This window comes from Camelus bactrianus, chromosome 10 (assembly GCF_048773025.1).
Source record: "Camelus bactrianus isolate YW-2024 breed Bactrian camel chromosome 10, ASM4877302v1, whole genome shotgun sequence".
NCBI lineage: Eukaryota > Metazoa > Chordata > Mammalia > Artiodactyla > Camelidae > Camelus > Camelus bactrianus.
This window is the reverse complement of record NC_133548.1, coordinates 9496302-9512737: the sequence shown is the minus strand read 5'-3', so window position 1 is coordinate 9512737 and position 16436 is coordinate 9496302. Positions and strand designations below refer to the sequence as shown.

The 16436-nt window shown below is 55.2% G+C and overlaps 1 protein-coding gene across 4 annotated transcripts in view; it reads right to left on the bottom strand.

Moving 5' to 3' along the window:
* Nucleotides 1–5445: 5445 nt before the first annotated feature.
* The window catches only part of SYT7 (synaptotagmin 7), a 58917-nt gene continuing 47926 nt past the window's right edge, over nucleotides 5446–16436 (bottom strand). For all 4 annotated transcript variants that reach the window (XM_074371926.1, XM_074371924.1, XM_074371925.1 and 1 more), the window contains 5 exons: nucleotides 13648–13918; nucleotides 10273–10442; nucleotides 9780–9894; nucleotides 9079–9278; nucleotides 5446–6866 (listed from right to left, as the gene is read on the bottom strand). In XM_074371926.1, the coding sequence (XP_074228027.1) occupies nucleotides 6762–6866; nucleotides 9079–9278; nucleotides 9780–9894; nucleotides 10273–10442; nucleotides 13648–13918 (861 nt within the window). In that variant the 3' untranslated portion in view covers nucleotides 5446–6761. The remainder of the gene's footprint in view (nucleotides 6867–9078; nucleotides 9279–9779; nucleotides 9895–10272; nucleotides 10443–13647; nucleotides 13919–16436) is intronic.

The window sequence follows — 16436 nt, the reverse complement described above, 5'->3', positions numbered from 1 at the left end:
CATGGCAACAGGGCTGATGTCATATGTGGCCCAAAGGTCAGGCCTGTCCCAGCAGCTCTGCTGGCCGCTGGGGTTGGGAGGAGGCTGGATCTGAAGCAGTCAGCTTGCAGGAGTGAAGGCCTCCAATGGACAGAAAGAGCTCATAGAGTGGGGAAGATTGGAGACTGCCTCCTCAAGGAAGAAGAGGAGTCTGGGGCTTGGTGGTAGACCTTGTCCCTCTCAGGGCTCCTCAGGTGACCATGCTCCCCCTGTTGAGGTTCCATCAGGGCTGGTGGTCCATCCTGGGGTCTGGGAACTTGGAAGAAGGAACTTCCTCCAAGAGATCTCAGATCACTCAGGTGGGATAGGAGCCGCAGCCAACCAGATTGTCCTCTTGGCCCATGATTCCTATGGTGGCATCCCCCTGGGCTTAGAAACAGAAGGCATGGGTTTCAGTCCTAGTTCTGCTATGGACCAAGAGATCTTGAGCAAATCATGGCCCCCAGGCCTCCATTTCTCCATCCTCACACCAGGAGCCGGGTTTATTTAGATCTGATGCTGCAGCTTAGGACTCCATGCAACCTGGTGTTTGTCTACCTTCCCTTCATGCAAATCTTAGAGGTAGGGGAGGGGGCGCTGGGGACTCATCCTGAAATAACTGTTGGCCCTACCAGCCTAGATTCCCTTCCTCTCTCTGGTCTGTTTCCCTGTGCCTCTTCCCCTGTGGCACTTACCCGAGAACTCTAGGGCCAGGCAGAGGCCCTGGGATGAGGTCCCTTGGGCCATCCCAAGGCACAAAGTGCCCTGCTTCATTGCACTGTCAAGGAGAGCACCTTAGCCACGGCCGCTGGCGAACCAAGCAGGGCTGCCAAGGCTGAGTTTCGCTCCAGGGAAAGAAAGAGGAGAGAACTCTGTTGGGACTCAGGAGCTGGCTTTGTTCCTTGCTTGCTCCTCACCGCCAGAAGCCACTTTCTCCTGGGAAGTGAGAGAGCTGGGTTAAGGCAGGTGCTGATGTCTGGTCTGAGAGTGCTGTGGAGGGTCTCTGTCTCCATATGGAAATAGGGGAGACCAGGGTAGGAAAGGGGCTATTGCTACTGACAGCAGGGCATCACAGCTCTCTTCAGTGATGAACCGAGCACTGTATTAGGAGTCCTAGCCCACCTGCTCCCTATCCTCAACTGCGGGTGACTTCTCACTTGGCCTTGGGGGAGAAGGGAGAAAGGGAGATGACTTTTGTAGGGGCACTGTAACAACAGCCACATCAGTGGTTCCCCACATTGTTGGGGGGGCAGTGAGGGTGGGTGGGCCACGGGGGAGCAGGGCAGGAAGTCCCCAGAGAGTTAAGAGTTTGTGCCAGGGATGCAGGGCAGAGGCCAAGGGAGTCGGCAGATCTGAGCAGGAAAGCAGGCTGTGGGAATGGGCCCGGGGAGGTAAGAGACTTGTCCATAAATGGGTGTTAGGCCTCCTAACCCAGTGCTCAGTCCACACCGCAGGAGATCCTCTCTCTGTGTGGCTGGTGGTCAGGTTTGGATGTGGAATTAGTGGGAATCGTAGTCAGTGTTCCTCCTGGAGCCTCCTGACAGCCAGACCTCCTAGCCGGCCAAGCAACGGAGACTGGATCCTTTTCCTAGCTCCGTGAAGGCCATCCCCCTCTTCCCGCCCACACTCAGGGACTTGGGGAAGCAGGAGACCAGGGTGCTTGGAAACTGGGGGCCACGCCCAGAAGCACCTCCCTGGCTTCCAATGCCCCAAAGTTTCCTTTTTTTGATTTCGTTTGTTTGTTTTTGTTTTATTTTGGGGGTGGGGAGGTAATTAGGTTTGTTTGTTTGCTTTTAATGGGGGTACTGGGGATGGAACCCAGTACCATGCTAAGCACACACTCTACCACTGAACTATACCCTCCCCAACCAGTTTCCTTAAGACACCGGGTCACTCTTGTTCTGAGGATGGACATTTATTAACACACCCAGGTGTGCCACACAGAACATGTGTTCAGACAGGGATCCCTGCCCAGGGGGGCTCACAATCTAAATGAGACATAACACGTACACGCAGGACACAGACACAGGGAGCGGGGCATCTTCAAGGGACACAGATGGTCAGGGGAGCCACAGGCTGGGGCATACAGCGTGTTCAAGCATTGTCCTTTTGATTGTCTTTGTGGGGAAGGGAGAGGACAGGGGGAGTGGCCCGAGATGGCCTTCCAGAAAGCAGTAGCATCCAGGAGGGACTTGCAGGACACAGAGAACACCAGAAAGAAGTGGTCCCAGGGAGGGATGGGGGAGTCTCTGCAGGCATGGATGAAAAGAGACTCCAAGAGTGAAGGCAGGAGAAAGGCAGAGTCCAGGAGGAGGCCTCGAGCCCACGGCAAGGGGCCGCCACCTCTGCCAGACCGAGCTGTCCTGCTTTCAAGCCTAGCTTTTCCAGAGCAAGCCTGAGCAGAAGTCCCAGCAAGGGGCGGTCTTGAGGCTACTTACCTGACCCTAGGGCTCCCTCCAATCTCTGAGACAGATCAGAAACTTTTAATGGAACATTTAAACCAGGTCGTCAGAAATTAATGTGACAGAAAGGGAGAGGGTAGGCAGCTGCCAGTGGGGGTACTTAGTGCGGTGTGAGGCTGTGGCTTCCGGCCCCAGGTGCTGGGGAGCAGGAGGTGGGGCGGCCCCTTCACTCCAGAGTGGGCAGGGGCCAGCAGGCGGACACACAGCAATGGAGGGCACTCATCTCTGTGTGCCTGTAACGATGTAGCACCTTCCTTCTGAAGCACCCCGAGAGCTTCCCCTGGGCCGTGAGTCGGAGGGAAGGCTGGGATGGTTATTGCTTTTTTGTGGGTGGAGGGAACTGAGACTGGGGGAAGGAAATAGCTTGCCCAGGGCCACTGTGTCTGGAGAAGGAAGACTCGGGCCCAGCTGTCCAGGCCCTCAGGCTGGGGCTGGCCGTGGGGTCCTTGGAGTTGGAGAGACTTTTTCAATCCTAAGGGATTAAACCAGAAAAGGGTGGAGAGAAGCCAGAGATCCAACCAACAGACTCAGAGCTCTACAGGGAACAGGAGGAGATGCTGGCCTGAAACCACAGTGGCCCTGCCAGAGTTCGGGTGGTGGTGGGGAAGGCAGAGGGTCCTCCTTTGGTTTGTCTGACCTGTCTTGAAGGTGGTAAGGGTCCCCTGGGAACTGAGGGAGGGGATGTCAGCCTGGGTGAGCTAGAGGGGTGGCCCTCAGGACCCGAGGAGATGCCACTCCCAATGAGCCTTGCTTCAGGCCTGATCCGGGGGGAATGGCTGCTTCTTTCTGCTTTCGGGGTTGCTGGTGGGTTCATATTCTCCACCTGAGGATGGGCTGGAAGAGCCTTATCACTAGTGAAGCAAAATCCCAAGGGTAACAGGTGAGGTGAGACTCAGCCCCAGGCTCCCCATCCCCTCACCCCACAGCCTCTTCCCCTGGTAGGTGAGGGAGGGCTGGGACCCACGGAGGAAACAGCCAAGGCCCTACTTTTTCACGATCCTTTATTAATCAGAACAGGCCTTGCCACAAAAAGCAGGGCCCATTCCCACAAAAATATGATTTTGCAAAGAGGAAATCTTGCTGGCTTAGAGGATGCATGTGGTGGAAAATTTTTGTATGGTTTTTTTTCCTAGTTTTTCTTCATTGCTCTTTGCTGCAATTTTTTTGTTGTTGTGATAGTGGGTTTTTGTTTCTTCTTTTTTTTTTTTTTTTTATAAAACACTTGCTCTCAAGGACTCAAACACAATACAAACAGCGACCACCAATCCCCACCCCTGGGGCCCCAGTGGGGCTTGGGACTCTGGGGGTTCCCCTTGGCTTTTTTTATGTGGCTGTTTTCCTTGTCCCTTCCCTGGCGTATGGCGCCGGTGGGCGGGTGCGGGGTCCTGGGGCAGGTGGAATTTGTACAGCAGTTACATGGGGAGATGGTCACGAGAAGGGATACCTGAACAAGATGACAGCTAAGTCTAGGGCACCCACAAAGATGGCAGATGACACCCATGAAGGGACCAGGGACACAGTGGAGAAGAGACAGATGGGCCCAGGCTGGCCTCAGCTATCCCTGGAGGCTCTGTGGGGGGAGGGGCAGGTGGGCCTTGCTTTCAGGCTTGGGTAATAATACTTTGCTCGCGGGTAGCACCTTCAGAATCCTCCTGCCTTGACCCCCAGGTCGGGTGACGGTGGCCTTACAACCTCCCCTATGAGGTAGGTGAAGTATTATTACCATCATTTGACAGATGGGAAAACTGAGACCCCGGGAGTGTGGGTGACTTGTCCAAGGTCCGAGGATGGTGACAGAGCTCAAGTGCTCTCCCCCTAACATCAAGTTCCTCTTTTCCCTGCTCTCCTATAGCCCTCTGCCGCCCCCACCCGCGCCCCATACCACCGGCCTCCTCCTGTGCCAACCCACCCTCCCCTTGGCCCACCACTTGCCACCCACCCCAGCATCTGGGAACGCAGGCTGCACATCAGGGATTGGAGAACCCCAGGCCGGGTTCATCAATGTGCCTGGGTGGGGTCAGATTTGGAACAGACAACACCTGGAGATGCTCTCTCTCTGTGATTGGCTAAGAGCTCTGTGGGTGGGGCTCGGAAAACTGAAGCAGTTGCCCTGCCCACTCAATGCAAGTTGGTTCAATCTCTGAAGGCTTTGTAACAGGCAGGGGGCCTGGGGCGGCTCGCTCTCCCACCCTCCTCCAGCGGGGTGGAGGGGCACAGGATTTGAGGGAGGGATGGAAGATGGCAGATCCCCTCCACTTCTCAAAACTTCCAACAGCACCCTCTCTTCACTTCCACACTGTCTCCGGAGTCACTGCCCTCCCATCCCCCTGGGGGCGGCCCAATAAGGACCATGTGGTTGGGGCAGACCCCCATTTTAAGCAAAGCTACAATATAGAAAAATTGGGATTTACAAGGAATGTGGGTGACTATTTGCATTACATTAGCACTCTTCACTCTACAAAATGATTCACCTACTTTGTATGATATTCCTCCAGATCCTTGGGGTAATGGGTAGGGGCAGGGGTGTGAGATTCTAGGTAAGGAATTTTTGATATGGGCAAAAATGTGAGTGTCTGCTGCACAGAGCAGAACGCTCAGCTGGAAAGGAAGCGTACTGAAGGAAAAGAGTTCCCAACTGCCTATGCTTTTGCCACACTCTCTTAAGTGGAGACCCTTTCCAGAGTCTCCTTTTCTGGGGTGTCAGGCCCATCTAGGGTAGAACTGTGGTCCCAGACTGTAGTGTCTGGGCGCCACCTGGTGGTGTGTGCTAGGAATGTCAGTCCCAGCCTCGTGGTCCCCTGGATTCAAGGTTGTCACCAGCTGTCTTGTATCAACACCAGGACTCGCGTGGGGATGAGTGAGCCTAAGCGCGGATTATCCCCAAATCTGCTGTCTCCAAGGGGAGGCCACGTCTAGTCTCTGCAGCAGCTGAGGCAGAGAAATCATGGCTTCTTTGTGTGGGGCAACCTCAGAACTCACAGAATCCTGGAATCTCCCCCCTTTCCTCTGCCTGAACTGCGAGGGGCAGGAGCTGCTCTGAGGGTCCAGGAGCGGTGGGGAATGTGAGAAATTCGAGTGATGGAAGATCAGAAGCCACAACAGAATGAAGGGGAAGGTCTATGAGCACAGGGGATGGAGGGGCGGAAGAGTGTGGGTGCAGAGGTCTGCACAGGGAAAGAGGAGGAAGGGAAGGAGGCTGGAAGGCATGGAGAATGTTGCCAGTGTGGCTGGGACATGACATCTGGGAAGGCTGAGGGTGTCTTTGGATGCGGGTGTCAGGGAAGGGAGCTAGTGGGGGCTTGGGACCCCTGAGATGGAAGGGAGCCGGTGAGTCCTGATGGAATGTGGTATACACAGTAGGTGTGTGAAATGATATTCAAGAGATGAAATTGCTGGGGAAGGAGCAAGTGGAGAGCTCTAACGGAGAGGGGTGCTGGGGTGAGGGCAGAAGGAAGCAGCCCAGTTCTCAGCCCAGCTCTAGTGCCTGCCCCTCTTCCCCACCCTACCCTTCCTCCATCCCTGCCTCCCTCACCCCTCACCTGCCTCGCCCTCCTACCCCCTGGCTCCGGGCACTGACTTCCAGCCTCCAGCCCTACCTCACCTCGTGAAATCCTGCCCTCTCTGCCTCGTCTTCAGCACTGTCAGCCCCAGGGAAACAGGGAGCAAGTACCCCCACTGCAAACACACGCACACACACATACACACACTCACAGTGGACACAACACAAGTACACAGGGCTGGGGCTCCAGGAGCCCGGAGCGGTCTATATACTATCCTCGGCATTCAGGGCCCAGCCGGCACCTGAAACCGCTCTGGAACGGGCACGCTTGGCCAGGCCGGGGCCAAACGCCTCGACCTCCCCTCTCCTGGGCCCATCCTGGGGGCTGGGGAGGGGGTGGCCTTTCTCCACTCCAGGCACTGCCTTAAAGAAAACGGGGGACCGTGCCCACCTGGCGGGCCTCTGGAGGGATCTGCCCGTCTGCCTGTCTGGCTCATGTGCTCCCCCCGCCCCACTTCTTTAGTATCAGCAAGTCAGGAAGGAAAGGGGCAAAGCAGGAAAATGGCCCCCAGAGCCCCTACCCCAGAGCTGGGCCATGAAGGGGTGGGGCTGGTTCTCCCTAGGAATGGGGCCCAACTGATTCCTGGGTCCCCTCCTTGGCCAAGCCCTCAGGATCCTCCCATCACCCATGGCAGGGGGGCCAGGCTGGGCATTGTGCATAAAGTGGTGAGGGCATGATGGGGACCCAGGCCCTTGGCCCCCTGGGCCTCCCTTGGCCCCATTCAGGCCTTCAGCTGGTGCCACTGGGCCACAGGCTGCCGGGGACGGGCAATCATGTCCTTCCAGTGTTTCACCTCCCCGGGCCCACTCTTCCAGGATAGGTAGATCTGGGGAGAAAGGGAAGAGGACAGCATTAGTGGCACTCTCTGAGGCACTGCCCCTTGCCCCTACTGGGGGTGACACTCCATTTCCACAATGACACTCCAGCCTGTGATCATGGGGAACAAGGGGACTCTGTCTACAGTGACAACCTACCCCACAGAGGCCTGTCCCATCTCCCCCAACCAGCCTGATCTATTTTCCTTGTGTGCCTGCTGTTGGGAGCCTGAGCATGCCTGGCTCTTGTGAATTAGACTCCCAACCTGTGGTTTGGGAGTTTGAAGTTTTGTGGTGGGGGATTGAAGGGGGACTGAAGGGGGATGGAGGCATGTCTCGCCATGCCCTCCCCTGCCCTACCTGATAGGCCCTGTCTGCCTTCCTTACTGACAATCGCTCCCATCTCCTGGGCACTTACTACACACCAGGCACTGAACTAGGGACTTTATATACATAGATCATCAAATTCTTACCTGTGAGGCAGATATGTTATTATCCCCATTTTACGGATGGAGACACTAAGATGCAGAGTTAAGAGACTGACCCATAATCACAGAATTTATAATAAGCACAGCGGGATTTAAATCTTTGTCTTCTTGGCCCTGTACTATCTGCTCAGTCCTACCTGCCTCTGTGTTATGGGCCTCATAGCCTTGTCGTGCTGCATGTGCGATCCGCCAGCTGACTCCAGCCTTGGGACTGGTGGTTAGCTAAGAGCACAGAGCTCCCTAAGCTACCCAGGCCAAAGTAAGAACAAATCCACCTTCACCTTTGTTCAGCCAATAGAAGGTAGACTGTTTCAAAAGGAACTGCAGTTGGTACCCAAAGAACACCCAAACTCCAAAAGGCTAAGCTTCAGAAGAGATTAGAAGTAGGTGTGGTAATTTGGCCTGAGCTAGTCAAGGAAGGTCAGCAGGTTCCAGCCCTGCTCAGAACGCACAGTCCCACTGGGGTATGGGTGATGCCATCCTGGGTCACCTGTCCTACCTGTGGCCACTGGTCAGCCTGGCTAGATGGCAGGCAGGGCCAGCTCTCCTCTTTGGGGCCAGTGGCTTCCCTCACAACTAATAGCTAGGTTTTCCATTCCCATCTGTCTGAAGGGTGCTTCCACCTCGGCCCCCTTCCCTGTGGGTGCCCAGGCCCCGCTTTCTTGTTTCCCTCATACAGGGCCACACCTTGGATGATCCATGGTCTCCCCTCACTTGCTTCTGGCATCTACCCTGCCCCTCTGCCTGCCCTGGTCACTGGCTTCCGGCACTGTTCCTGGTCAAACTTCCATGTCTGAATGGACACACATGTCCTTACTAGGAACTTTTCAAAAATAACTTTCATTATAATAGTAGCTAAAATATATGTTCCAAGTACTATGCAAAGCATCTCACCTATGTTATCTTATTTAATCCTCCCAGCACGCTGTGAGATTAGGATTGTGTTACTCTCATTTCAAGAGGAGGAAATGAGACTCATAAAGGTTATGACTGTTAAGAGGTAGAACTGGGACCTAGATCCAGGCAGTATGACTCTCAAGTCCACACTCCCAACAATAAGCCATAAACCAGCACAGGAATAGATATTTCAAAGTAGAAAAGTAGATGGGTTTATGTCACAAAATTGCATCTTGGGAAAGCTCAAGGCCAGGCATGGATTTTTGGTAATGTATGATGAGGAGAGGTCACTTTCTACAAGGAGAATGTCCACATAGCTCAGGCAATAAATTCTTCCACCTCCCTGTGAAGTACTGTAGGGTTGGTATTAGTAGCTCCATTTTACAAATGAGAACACTGAAGCTCGGAGAGGCAAGTGACTTGCCCAAAGTCATCTAGCCATTTAACAACAGATGAGAAGAAAACCGAAGACAGATCTCTGGAGTCTGACTACAGCTCTCAACACTACCCCATGCAGCTCACCCTCTGCAGATGGGACCCTGGGTGATACTGCTCTGAGGTCCTTATCATGTCCTGACCAGAAAACCCTCTTTTGGGGATCCAGGATACTTTTTCCTACCACCTCCTTCTTCCCTGCTTTTCCAGTGGTCTGTCCTGAACTGACCGACCCATAGAGGACACTCTGGGAGAACCTCATCGAATCCTCTCACTTCCATATGAAATGGAAGCCCTGATAGGGGAGGAGACTGACCCGCTCTCTCCTGCTGTTCAGCCCAGTGCTCACCCACTACCCCTGCTGCTCCTTTTAAGGACAGAGCCTGGCCGGGCATCCCCCTACCTTGCCGATGACGTCGTTGCGGCTGAGCCTGTCCTTGTCCATGACGGTGATGATGATGGTCGTCTCCCTCAGCTTCTCCGTGGGGATGTCGAAGGCAAAGGACTCGTTGAAGATGGGGTTCAGGTTCCTTTTCATCGTCACCGTCTTCTTCTTCTCTACCCGCTTGTCCTTGTACATCAGCCACACCTTCACATAGGGGTCTGGGGACAGGTGGAGGAAGGGTCAGAGGAGCAGCAGAGGGCTCCCCAGGACCCCCTTTCCCTTCCAGGTGTGGCATCTAGGACAGGAGGGGTGAGGAAATCCCTAAGGAAGAAGGAGGGGGATCTGGGGGATCAGCAGATGGAGAAGTTGGAAAGGACCTTAGCCATCACCCATGGCCTTTCTGCGAGCATGAACGAGGAAACCGAGAGGCCAGGTCTCGCCTGAGGTCACAGACAAGCAGTGTCGGAGCTGGGGCTAGAATACAGGTCTCCCCACCATTGCGTTCCCTTTTTCCTGACTCTGGGAAGGACAGAGCCCCAGGTGATGCTGACGCTGAGGGTGTTCTGAAGATGGCCACCAGGGCTCTAGGGTAAAGCGGCTGGGATTGGAGGTGGGATGCGGGGTTTGGGATGAGGGCCACAGCCCGGACCCTGTTGTCCACATCCAGCGTGACCTCCATGCCCAGCCTGTCTGCCCTCTGCTGTGAGGAGCAGCCGCACCTGATGTGCCCCCGATGTCCATGGCTTTGAGGTTCCGGGCTTTGATGATGTTCACGATGATGGAGTTGGCAGAGGGGTTGTAGCAGAGGGACAGGAGCAGCTCCCCTCGGCTCCCCTGGGAGGGACAAGAGGAGGGATAAGGCTGGGCCACTCCCCTTGCTCCCCTGGGGGGGAGAACAAGAGGGCTGTGGGGACTGGGGTAGACCTGGCCCAGGACCCCACCACTAGGACCTGGGTGCTTACTCACCCCCCCCGTCTGTCACACTGCACACCTGGTCTCCCCCTATCTGGGCTCCACTCCCCAGGCTCTTTGTCACAGCTCAGGCTCCCCGAGTGCTGAGCACGGGCGCTGAGACCGCTGGTGGGAACTCTGCTCCATCAGGCCCACCCATCTGCACCTCCCTGCCCACAACCTTCCCGGTGTTCTTGAGGTTGGGGAGGTAGGACCGGATCTTCCAGCCCCCAAGTCAGGGGCCTCCGGGTGGGGCCTTACACTCCCATCGCTGCATGGCTTCAGATCCTTCCAGAAGGTCTGCATCTGGGTCAGGTCCACCTTGTTGAGGGGGATGGACACCTCCCCGATGGGGTCGTTGCGGCTGAAGCGGTCATAGTCCAGGACCTGGAGGTAGAGGACCCTCTGCACCACCTTCTCGTAGGGGAAACCTGGGGGACAGATAGCGCAGGTGAAGAGCAGGCCAGAGTGGCCACACAGGGCCTGGGCAGGGCCACACTCCTGGGCAGGAAGGCCCCAGGAGGAGGAGGGGCTGGCCCTGTGCCTTCCTGCTGCCACCCTACCTGGGCTGAGCAGGCAATACCTGCATTCAGATCCTCCTGAAGTGCCAGCAAGAACTATCATCATCTCATTTATCTCCCTCGACAGTCTGTGAGGTGGATGGTATCTTGTCGATTGTACAGATGAGATGATTGAGGCTCAGATGACTTAACATACCTGCCCAAAGTCCCACAGCTAATAAAGAGCAGAACTGGGACCATTCATTCACCCATTCACCACGTGTCCGTCTCAGTGGCTGGGCAGTGGCCCCCTTGCTCTCTGGGCAGCCCTGACACTGCCAATCATTCTGAGACAAGTCTGGGCAAGTGGTCCTGCCTGAGATGGTCACAGCTGCCAGAAAGTAAGCCTCAGGAGGACTCAGGGCAGAGGGGAATGGCAAAGACAAAGAAATAGCAGTAGACGCCTGTCCTAGGACTCCACACTTCCCCTCGCCTCCTGCCAATGCATCAGCCCATCCTTCCGTCCTTCCTCAACAGACCTGCAGCTGTCCCCATCTCCACTGCCACCTCCCCATCCAAGCCACTGGCATCTCTTGCCTAGACAGTTGCAAGAGTTTCCAAACAGCCCTCCCCACTTGTGTGCTTTCTTCTACAGCCCATTCTCAGCACAGCAGCCAGAGTGATCTTTTAAAAATAGAAATCACATCACGATACTCTCCTGCTTAAAGCCTTTCAATGGCTCCCAGTGCACTTAGAATAAAAGCCGTGGGCTCTGCTTTGGCTTCAAGTCCTCCCACAACTTGGCCCACTGTCTTCTCCCTGCTCATCTTGTGACCACTCTTCAATGACTGGGCTTCGGCTACCTTGGGTTTTCCTGCCTTGGCCCCACCACGCCCCGTCCCGGCTTACCCTCTTCCATCAGGTCTCAGCTTTCTTTCCTGATGCCCCATATGGGGTCAGATCCCCTGTTCTATGCACTAGCACTTCCCTTTCGCAGCGTGTATCACAGGTTCTTCTAGAGACTGTTTCTCTGAGTCTGACTCTCCCACTAGGCTAGGATTTCCAGGAAGGCATCTCTGTCCTCAGCCACCGGATCCCATCTAACACTGTTTCTGGCGTGTAGTAGGCACTCGATTAAATATTTGTTAAGAGAATCAATAATTGAACAAGTAAATAAATGTCCATGAAAGGGCCTAATGGAGCCTCAGGAGCGTGACTGGCTGGAGCAGGAGATGAGGCCAGAGTGGAGGGCTGGGGGAAGGAGCTTGGATGGGATGGAAGGTACTAGGGAGGCAGAGGAAGGCCTGAAGCCCGAGTCATTGGGCCTTGGGAGGCTTAGTCGGAGGAGGGGCTGGCCTGGGAGGTGCAGGAGGTGCAGGCCAGCCTGGAGGTCTGAGGTGGCGAGATCCTGAACCAAGGTGTGAGCAGGAAGGAGACAGGACCCTTAATACCTTAGCCCAACTGGTGGAGAGGTGAAGGGAGAGGAAGAGTTCTGCAGGATTCTAGTGCCTTCAGCCAAAGATGTTAGAAGCGCAGAGTTGCCTCTGATGGGAGCAGATTTGCTGGAAGAGGAAATCCTATGTTCCCTGAGCCCCCAGCCTCTGAACTCCCTCAGGGCCCCTTCCTCATATTGAGGGGGGCTATGTCTTGCTCACTTCGGAGTACCCCCAAAGACCTTTAGCATCTATTTAGGTGAAATGCATGAGGATAAGTGTTCTGAAAATGCTGAAGGCTCCAAGATGTCCCTGAACCTGAGTCAGCTCTTTTCAACACCAGAGGAGGCATTCTCCTATCTGGAAGACTCCTGTTCATCTATCAGAACCCATTTTGAATGGCCCCTTTTCTGGGAAATGTTTTCAGCACCACCAAGGGGATTTTATACTGGGTTCTTGCAGTATCTGCCATGCACTGTGTGGTTTAATTATCTACACATCTGTGTCATCCAAGGAATACCTTGAGGGTCATAATGCCCTCATCTTCTGTGCCCTCAGTTCCCAAAACAGTGCCTAGCCTGTAGTTGCTGCTGGGTAAATGTTTGCAGAAGGGACAGTGGACTGGGGCTCTGCCCATGAACTTCACCCCACCAGCTGGCTACATACACCTGCAGGTAGCCAAAGTCTCTCACTGGTTGTGCCATCTCTAAACTGGCTCCCATGCGGAACTGGGGAAGGGAGAAACCCACAAGCACCCATTAGTTCAATCTCAAAAATTTATTTAGTGGGTGAGCTGGCTGTCACCCTGTAGAAGGAGTGGGCTATCAAGTGGCTGGGACACCAGATGGGGCAGATTCCTGAATCCCTGGGGCACACACTTTGGGTTGTAGCCAGTCAGGGCACCAGGGAGTTGGTGTTGTAGTGATTTATTCTTACTAGTTGAAAGTGTCATGACTCCTCTAAGTGGGGTCCAGGTACCCAAAGGACCTGGGACAGAAATCACTCCCTGATCACACACCCAGTTTCCTGGTTACCTTGAATCCTCAGAGATAATGGATAAAGATGGGTCCTCAGGAGAGAGGAAGGATATTTGCCTCAGTGGCCTCTAGGACCCTGGGGTGTGGTTCAGAGCTTCTGTTCCTGTGCTTCTGGACTGGCTTGGCCCGTGTTGGGAGAGGGGGTCAGAGAATGGGGGCAGATGGAGTGTGTTTGACAAGCGGGTATAAAGTGTTTACAATTCACTGATTTGTTTAATCCTCACTATTATTATCTTTATTTTACAGAGGAGGAAACCACGGCACAGAGAGGTTCAGGAACTTGCCCCAGGTCACACAGCTAGTAAGTGGCAGAGCTGATATTCAAACTCAGGCAGTCTGGCCCATTGCCTGGGCTCTTACCCACTACACTGTGGGCACTGCAGGTGCCCCACCTCGTCCTGCACGCCGGAGTTTGAGTCCTGTGTCTGGGCAGTGGCCCAGCTTTCTTCCTTGGCCTCCGACTATGATGCTGGCTCCACTCAGCCCTGTAGCCTCATCCCAGCTGGACCCAAAATGCATCAGGTTAACTGGGCTGAGACACTCGCCTGTGTGGGTGTGGGTGTGCCTCTGTACATGTGCATGTGTGCGGTCACGTGTGTGTGTGTGTGTGCGTGTATTGGGCTGAGGGGAAGAGGGGCCCTGAGGGCAGGGGCGGCACAGCCTCACCTTCAAAGAGGAAGGTCTCATTCCAGTGGGGGTTCAGGTTCTTCCGTTTCACCTTGGTCTCCAGCTTGTGCTTCTTGTCTGGCAGCAGGTAGATCTTGACAAAGGGGTCGCTGGTGCCGCTGAAGTCCTTGGCCGGCAGCTCCTGGGCCTTCATGATCTTCACGGTGAGCGTGGACTCCTGGAAGTTGTAGCCGACGCTGAACTGGATCCGGCCCAGGTTCTCTCGGCTGCAGCCCTCGTGGGCCTCGTCCTCCTCAGAGCCTGGGGAGAGCTGGGGGCGGGGGAGAGGCAGGCATGGTTGGGGATGCTCCTCTGCAGCCCAGCATGGCTGGGAGGCCTCCTGGTGCCCGAGGCCAGGCCAGCTACAGAGAGCTGCCTTCTCCCTCTGGTCACAAAGTAAGGCTGGTGGTGGCACATCCCACGTTCACCTCTGGGACAGGATGCTGAGGCAGGGGCAGGTGCCTTGACCAGGGTCACATAGGGAGGGAGGGGCAGAGCGGGGCCAGCCCCCGCCTCCTGAACCCCAGAGCAGTGTGTGCCCCACTTGCCAGCCTCTTCTTGAAGCCCCAGGTCTGCCTCCACTCCCCTACCCCCAGATCAGCTCCCCAGGTGCACTCTAGGTCCCCGGCCCTCCTCAGTACTGGCATCTGAGGCTCTTACTAAATAATTCTGCCACCTAGGCCCACCCTAGCCCCCTCAAATCAGGCCCCCTTGGGAGAGGGCCTGGGAATCTGTACTTTCAGTGTCCCTGCCTTATACAGATACTGCTTCTGAAAAATTGACCTCTCTCATTTTGTAAATCACATCATTCTCAGAACCCCAGAGAGTCACTCTCCAAAGAAATATTGTGGTAAAGCCTTTTGAGATGAAAATCATCTCCCTCAACTGTTTTGTAGCCTAGGTTTTGGGGTTGGTGTATTTCACAGTGGGCCCTGCAGGCACCAGGGCTGAGGTCCACTGGAAGGGAGGGCTACACCTGCAGTCGGTCCCCCTTCCCTGGGAGTGGCATTTGGGCCGACCCAGCAACCGACAGACATGTGGCGGGTGGCATGGGTGTCCCATTCCCAGGATGATGTTGAGAAAAATAGGAAGTAGTTGAGGGGAGGGTCTCCTAGTCAAGTGTTCTCAGCTATGGCTGCTCGCTGGGAACAACTGGGTAGGTTTTAGCATACTGCCCATCCTCCAGCCCCCTGGGTCTTGTCCTGGGCCCCATCCCAGGCCCCATCCCAGACCCCACCCCAGACCCAGGAGTCCAGGTGGCCCAAGCATTTCTGTCTCTAAAAGCTGCTCAGGTGATTGGATAAGAGCCAGGGTGGGACCCAAGATACCACATTTAAGACAAAACTGTTGGCACCTATTTTCTTTCCCTCCTTCCTCTGCAGGCAATGTTTCTGTGTCCCTCCTTCCTCCTGGAGAGGTGGTCCCAGGTTCTGAAATACTAACTGATACAGATGATAAGAACACATATAGTGTGCACTTACCACGAAGAAGACTCTTGTATCACCTTCTTACTGAATCCTGACAACAACTGGGTGAGGCAGTTATCAGTACTCTCTCGCTGAGGACACTGGCTCAGAGAGGTTAAGTCACATGCTCAAGATTGCACAGCAGTGTGGACCCTCTCTGACTTGAAAGCCCACTCTTTCTACCAAAGAAGCCCCACATCCCAGGGCAATTTTGAGACTTCCCCCCAAGCCAGAGAGGACTCACCTACCCCAGGTGAGAAGCACCACACTAACAATAGTAACTACCATGGGCCTGGCCCTGCCCAGGGCTGTGTGGTTTGCCCTCCTCTACTCCTTACAATATCCTGATGAGGCAGGCACTACCGTGTTCCATTTGGTTTGGAACACAGAGTTGTTATTGCCTCCAGTCGCCTGTGATTTAGTGATGGGTCAGAACTCGACCCCAGGTAGCGCCCAGACATCATGTGTACCTTCCTGCTGCCCTCACACACTCAGATCCAATGTCTGGGGCTTCACAGCCACGCCCCTGGTCCCGCCTAGAGCTGGAAGGGGGGCTGAGCTGCCTCCCCTGCTCTTCTCACAGTAGAAGAGAGTGCCTCCAGCCCTGCCCCTTGGCCAGAGCCAGGTAACACTGCAAGTTCCACCCAGGCCTGCTGAGAATCTGTTCCCTCCCTAGAGCCAGTTTTCTCCTGGTCCTCCTTCCTTCTTCTCCTACCTTTGAACCCCCACTCCCTTTGAACCTGTTTCTACATCTGTAGAATGGGACCATGAGACAGCCCTATGGTATGTGGTTCCAGACAAGGTTAAGTGGGTCCACACCCCTTCCATCGTCCTGCTCTGTAGCCTGGTCCCTGCCACTGCCAGACATGGACTGAGAGTGGACAACTTGCCCCTCCCCTTTCCTTCTCAAGTTGGGGTAGAGAGCCTGGTAACTGGAGCCCAGGTGGCCCCAGCCCCACCTGAGTTCCCTCTGGTCACTGGGTTCCCAAACAGGGTGGTCTGGGCTGGAAGGCCCAAGCTGGCCTAGTGGGTCAGTGGGCTTCACCTCAGAAGGGGGTGGTGGTTCTCGGCCTATTCCCAGCCTTCTGAAACCACAGCCCTGAGCCCTAATTAACCAGCTGGGGCAGCTCCTGGAGCTGTTACCATGGCAACCAGGCTAGCCACCCCCACCACGGGCTAGAAGAGGTGTTGCCTGAGCCCCAGCTCCAGCAGAAGCAGGGTGGTAGTAACTCAGATGCAGGTGTGGCCCGGCCTCCTCTTTGACCCCCTCCCCTCAATCCCTTCATCTGTAATACGGCTGCTGGTGCCTGTATCCTGACCCCC